General features: G+C 34.4%; 1 protein-coding gene across 3 annotated transcripts in view; it reads right to left on the reverse strand.

Annotated features, from left to right (window-relative positions):
* Window positions 1–4,183, reverse strand: part of hira (histone cell cycle regulator a) — a 29,970-nt gene extending 25,787 nt beyond the window's left edge. For all 3 annotated transcript variants that reach the window (XM_030143486.1, XM_030143487.1, XM_030143485.1), the window contains exon 1: window positions 3,936–4,183. In XM_030143486.1, coding sequence (XP_029999346.1) covers window positions 3,936–3,972 — 37 coding nt within the window. In that variant the 5' untranslated portion in view covers window positions 3,973–4,183. The remainder of the gene's footprint in view (window positions 1–3,935) is intronic.
* Window positions 4,184–6,799: the final 2,616 nt, after the last annotated feature.

The following is a 6,799-nucleotide window of genomic DNA, read 5'->3' on the forward strand; positions in this document are numbered from 1 at the left end:
GGAGACACGACACAAATTCACCACAGGAAATGAATTTATAGAATATCTAGGCATATTTCAACTCAGCAAATACTTGACAGTTTCATGATCTTAACCCATAAAAACCAAAACCATCTACTGATCTAAACTGTTTCATACCTGTGGATCCACTAACTCTATCAATACATGGAAATAATTGGTGTAAAATACAGTTCATCTTTTCATGGTCATCAGATATGACCATATTTGGATGTTCAGAGGCTCCATAGTTACCATGGAAAACACGGTTTTACAGTTGTATATATTTAGAGCTTTATAAATACATCCTGCTAGGTTTCATTCAGGGTTTGTACACATTTTTCAAAGTCAAATTCAACCACTTTTAAGGGTCATTTTCGAATGTTTCCAGCACATCACCTGATCACTGGGGTCAAATCCACATCTACAGGAATACATAAACTCAGGATTATTTTTTTTCACTTTTTATCACAATGATGGACATTGTATTATGTATAAACATCTAAAATTATGTTTCATTAGAGCAAAAAGTTTAGAAATTAAAGAAAATACAAAGTTTTATCCAAAAAAAGGGAAGCCACTTGGCATTCTCCAGACACACTCACAGAGACAAAGATTAAGATAAAAATGTTAAAATATTAAAAATAAGATGATACAAATTCAAGCACTTCTCAAACCTTGAAAACACAACATTGAAATTCAAGCATTTTCAAAGATTTCAAGCACCCATACAAACCCTGTTTATTCTACTTGAATGGAGTATCTGTAAAGCCCAATAATGCCCCTTGGATTAAATAAAGTATTCTGATTCTGTTTCATTTCTGAAACAACAGTGAGTCGGCTCAGATTTAGGAATAAAAACTCTCTGTAAAGCCCTTTGAGATAACCTTGTTGTGATATTGGACTATACAAATAAAATTGAATTGAATTGAATTAAAAAGGTGAATTCAGTGTGAAAGTCCTCATCCTGTTGAAAATGACAAACCATACAGAGCTCACCGTTTTAAACCATTTTAAACAAGTTTTTAACAGATCTCTAAATTATTTTTCTCATTTTTAGAACCGGTGGTCTAAGACATTTGTCATGTTTTTGCTGCAGGAGCCCTGACTCCGCCTCCATCACATCAAACTCTTCTCCAAACCAACGGCCGACACTAAACCCAGACACCACCTCAGCCCCATGAAAACCAGGAAAAACATGGGATTTTACAAATCTGAGTGAAACAATAACTGACACTGAGCGAGTAAACAGTCACACTTTAGGATAAACTTTCATGGGTTTGCACCACCAGTTCTGCAGAAAGTTCCCAAAGTCAGAGTCTGTTCATAAATGAAAACCTCTCCAGGTTTTCTGAAAGACAGCTCATGCATTTTTGCATTTTCTTAGAAATTGACAATTTGATCTAATTCCTGTGACATTTTACAGATAAAACACCAGTATTTATTAGGATAAGGATTCCACCCATCTGTGTAAATTATATACATGTTTAAAATCATTATATATTTAACAGTCAAATTCAGAATGAGGAGAAAAGACAATAAAATGTTTCATTTGCTCATGGAACTGTGTATGAAAGCCTTTTTGTCTCCTCATCATAATTCTTTTATTTTTTTTTTGCCTAAATTGTGTATAATGGACATAGTTACAAATCTGAATGAAAAGCTAATTTCTGATGTGGAATTCCTGATTTTGATGAATAATAATGACAGAAAAGCATCTGGTTTGATGTTCTACGTTTATTTATTGATGGTTTTATTCATTTGTTACTTTGATTTTCAGTTCAATTGTTATTTTAATTTGGTTTAAATTAGTTTTCTGAATTAAAATCAACAATAATCTGCAGCCAATATAAAGAGCTGCAGTGATGGAGCTGCTTAAAGACACTTCATGGACTGAATAAATAACTTTGGTGACGACTTATGCTATATTCTTATACATACTGATAAGAACCACTAACATTCCAAACATCTACAGGACCGAAGACCTTTTAGATATAGTTTTATTCCTGAAATGAAAACTTTACAAAAGCAGTGCTGTAAATTTGCAAACTTTAACCTCAAATGTTATGACACAAAGAAATTATTTCGATATAATGTCTGGACCTAAATAAATCACATATTTAACGTAATCTAAGACAAGTGTATCTGCAAAATACCGTAAGGCCAGCTCTAAAAGTAAATCTAAGTATGCTGCCTGAGTGGTTGGTTTGCAGATATTTGCAGAAATCATAGAGAATGTTGTGGCTATAAATAATCTGCAAGTTAACAGATGGAATAAACAGCTGCCGCAATAATTCAGCTATCAGTAATAAACTTCAAAACTAAGGACATTATTTTCATAATCAATTATTCTGTTAGTATTTAGCATTCCAATCTGACATCTACAAGACTTCATGACTTTAGCTTCTTATAAATGCTTAAAAAAGGAGCAAATGTACATAAACTGTGCCAGAACTTCATAAACTCTGAAAATAAAGTGAATCTAATTAACAATATAACTATTCTGGCAGGAACAAATTGCATATTTAATTACTAGACCAAGCATGTTGATCTAAGAATCTGTAAGGAAGTAGATTGGTTCTTTTGTTTCTGTAAGACACAGGTGTCAAACATATGGCCTGGGGTCCAATCCGGCCTGCGGGATGAATTTGTGAAATGCAAAAATTATGCTGAAGATATTAACAATTAATGGTGTCCAAATCATTTTAATTCAGGTTCCAAATACAGACACATACAGTCCAATTACATTTCAAGTGGGTCAGACCAGTAAAATATTATCACAATAACGTACAAATAATGACAACCCCAAATTCTCTGTTTTTTGCTGTAAAAAAGTAATATTACATGAAAATGTTTACATTACCAAACTATACTTTTACAAAAAATGTGAATAACCCTGAACAAATATGAACAAATGGAAATGTCTTAAGAAAAGTACACTTAATTTTTACCAATATTCTGCCTGTTATTAAATGTTTTGTGTGATTGTAATGCATATGTGTAAATGATAAACTGATAAACCGAGGCAGAATATTGTTAAAATGGCAATTTTTTTTCTTAAGACAATTTAAGTTGCTCATGTTTTTCAGATTTTTAAGGAAACTTTGTAGATGTAAACCAGAACATAATATAATTTCAGTTTTTCATTGTTATTATTTTACTGGTCCGGCCCACTGCAGATCAAACTGGGCTGAATGTGGAACTGAACTAAAATGAGTCTGACAGCCCTGCTGTAAGAAGAGGTCCATGTTTAAGCTGTAAACCTCATATGAATCCAGGTCCAGACACATGTCCAAAAGGTCACACATGTGTCCTATGAAGTGGATCCTTTACACACTTCTGCAGAACCCCAAAAATAAGATGTAGGTTAACAGACAGTATAAATAGCTGCAGCTGTAATTCACTTAAATGTAACAGAGCTGCTTTAGACGCTAAACGTAATTTCTATCATAAATTCTCTGGCGACATGAGTTCATAATAATAACAGTCCTCCTGCTGCAGCATCAGGCCATTTGACGGTTAACTTTCCAAACTGACATCTTCAACATTTCTACACTTTTTTCATGCATACCCGGCTTGGAAAACACCAGATACTGGGAGGGAATACAGATATTAGCAGCATGGAGTGACTTTGTGACACCGCCGCGGGTCGTCGGTGGATAAGTTAGCTAACGGCAGCCGGTTGAAGCTAGCTAGCTAGCCTCGGTTAGCAAACGTTCAAACAGTTGAAGCAGTACGGGGGGGGGTCCTGCAAACGACACGAAACTACACACATTTAAGCATCAGGGGGGTTAAACATGTCTGGGTTAGGAGTGAGGAGTTCGAAAACAACAAGTCAAATAAAGTGTGGAGCTCCACCATCATGCCTCCTTATCACTTCACCCCCCCTCCGACAACAAAAGCCCAACTTGGTCCAAAAGATTCCTGCACAAGCTCACCGTTGTGGCTCACCCAACTCGGCTTCAGCAGCTTCATTTTAGCGCCGATTTTTTGTCCTCCTCTCGTTTTAATAGCCCACTAAATCCGCCCGGCGGCCGGCTCGGACGGAGAGCTAAAGCCTAAGTGCCCTCCCTTTGTCTCAAACTCTCTCCGGTACTTTGCTGTTTTTGTCATTCAACTCCATCTCTGCATCAGCACCCCCGGGTCTCCGAGCGAGAGCAGCCGAGCAGCGGGCAGCCAGTCCGGATGACAGTCGGGGTGACACCGCGCAGGTCCGGAAGCGTTTCCGTAGATTTGACCGCGGCCCGGAAACGCGTCCAGCGGCTTTCATAATAAAATGCACAAACGCCGGACTGTGGTGGTAAAATCTGAACTTTCATATGTACACGGGGGGTGTCTTTATATTTCATACGCACACGGGGTTTGTTTTCATGTTTACTTTGTTTGGTTGGAGATTTTCCAAACTAAACGGCAAAATGCCCGTTTTATTTACGACGCTTTTAAAAGATAGATTAGTTGGCTTTTATTTTGAAAAGTTAAAGTGGCCGTAGTGCGCAGACTCAGAATTTAAAACGGAAAAGTTAGTTTACTACTACCACTATTATTAGTAGTAAATTTAAAAGTACAATTTCAAAGTTAAGAACAATGTATTTATCCTTTCCTATAGCTCCCAAAGCCAAAGAAACACACTTCAAATTAATGAATGATATCTACCCATCAAAAGAGTTACTTAGACTTCGTTTCAATGGACAGTAGAACAGTTGTACATTCTGCAGTACACTACAATACACAACATACTGTTTCATGCAAATGTATTTCACTTGAGTTATTATGTTCAGTCATAAGTCTTTTATTTTACGTGCTTATTTTGTTAGGGTTTCATCTGTATTTTATACAATTTTCTTTTAAAAGTCTATTCTTAGTATTTACCATTTAGTAATTTTTGTTTTCTGGCTTCATTTTGGCTCCTCTGTCACACTTTGTGCAGAATAGAAATGAGCTGCATAAATTTTTTTTTTTTCCAAAATACCAACTTTTTAGCATTACATTAATCCATGCTGATATTCTACATGTTTATTAGTGTTCTAGTTAAATTACACTCATTTATTGATTACTTTATATGCATTTATTTAGTTTAAATTATAATTGTAGTTGTTTTGTCTCCAGTTCTCCTTAAAAAAAGTTCATACTTCTTCCTACTCCTTTTCGACCATGCAATATTCAGACTTGTATGTGCTTGAAGATAGATTCTATCCATTTAAATGTTATTTTGTTTGTCTTAATTTGTTTTGTTTTGTTTTATTTTTCTTTGCATGTTTGAAATAAATAAATAAATGAAATTAATAAAACAAACAACAGAATGAATTTTGTTTATGAATAATGCAAAAACTGTCTTCTTTTAAAAAATTCAGACTTGAGTTGTGAATGATGATGGACATAAAATCCTGGAACTAAATAATAACTCAGGTTTTTGTTGTTTTTTTGTTTTTTTCTTATTTTCAGTTCTACACAGTGTCGAGTATTTCACTGACCACAGTTAAAATTACTTCCATGATCTGTAAAAAAAAATAAAAAAAAAAAATAAAAAAAAAAAAGACTGTAAAAATCACATTTTAATTCCTAAAGATCATTGATCCATACAGTTGTATGAATTGCCTGTTGATAATATTGAGAAAAAAAAAAAATCTTTTAGATGAGTCACTGGAATTTTAGTCTCTTTATTTACAGACACTGTTTAATGTTCCACAGAAATAATAACCAACGTCTACATTCACTGAGTAGAAACCGGAACATATTACACATCATTAGGTGAAACTGTAGATTTTATATTAATAAAAACATCCAGTGGTCAGAAGAGACTGGAATCATTTATGTACTTTATAAAACATCCAAAAATCACAACCATTTATTCCCAGAGGAGGAAAAACAAAAAGGCGAATCATGAGTTTATTTGACATAAATCACGTGTTCAGTATAAAGAGGAGATGCATATCAAAAAAGTAGATTCAAAAAATCCCTGTGTTCCATTTTTCTGAAGCTGTAAACTGTGAAAAGTGTTTCTTTAACAGTCAGTTTATGGCACATATGTCAGACATCAGTAAATGTGATTTTAAGTAAAAGCTCAGACTATTAGAGTTAAGGTAAAGGTTCTATCTTCTGTTTCAGACACTTCCTTAACCCCTACGTCCTCCTCTCCTCCAAGATGTTTGATTTGAACCTTTTTCTGTTTACTTTGTAATAAATAATTCAAACAAACTGACTTTTAAAGGGTTTAACTCCTGAAAATTATTAAGTGTTTAGTAGTTTTGAGCAGAGCCGAAGTGGTTTAAGAGATGAATGAAAAAAAGGAGAAAAAAATAGTGATGTTTGACGATTTTACAGCAGTTTGTTTTTTTTTGTGCAAAGGTGTCCAGAGGGGTTGGAAATCTGAGGAGGTCATAAGGGTCAAAGGTCAGTGAAAACTCATTTTGGCTAAATCTGACCTAAACACATGCAGAACATGAAACAGTCTTGAAACAAATATTAAAAATCTGCCTCCATGTTTGGACTTTAAGGTGATTTGACCACCAGGGGGCGGTGCAGTCAGATCACTGGAGGTAGAAAAAGAGTTAAAACTGACATGAAACTCATGTTAGTTCAGGTTCTACAGTCAGACCAGTATGATCTAAAGTGGATCAGAACCAATCAAATAAGAACCAAATAAACTCAAATAATGACAAATACAAATATTTGTCTTTGTAAGAAGAATTTGTAGTTGTCATTAAAGTAAAATTACATAAAAATGTTTACAATTATAAACTATTCTTTCATTAAAAATGTGAAGAACCTGAAATGTCTTAAAAAATGAACAACATTCTACCTG

The sequence above is a fragment of the Sphaeramia orbicularis genome, chromosome 9, assembly GCF_902148855.1.
Source record: "Sphaeramia orbicularis chromosome 9, fSphaOr1.1, whole genome shotgun sequence".
In the NCBI taxonomy this organism is placed as follows: domain Eukaryota; kingdom Metazoa; phylum Chordata; class Actinopteri; order Kurtiformes; family Apogonidae; genus Sphaeramia; species Sphaeramia orbicularis.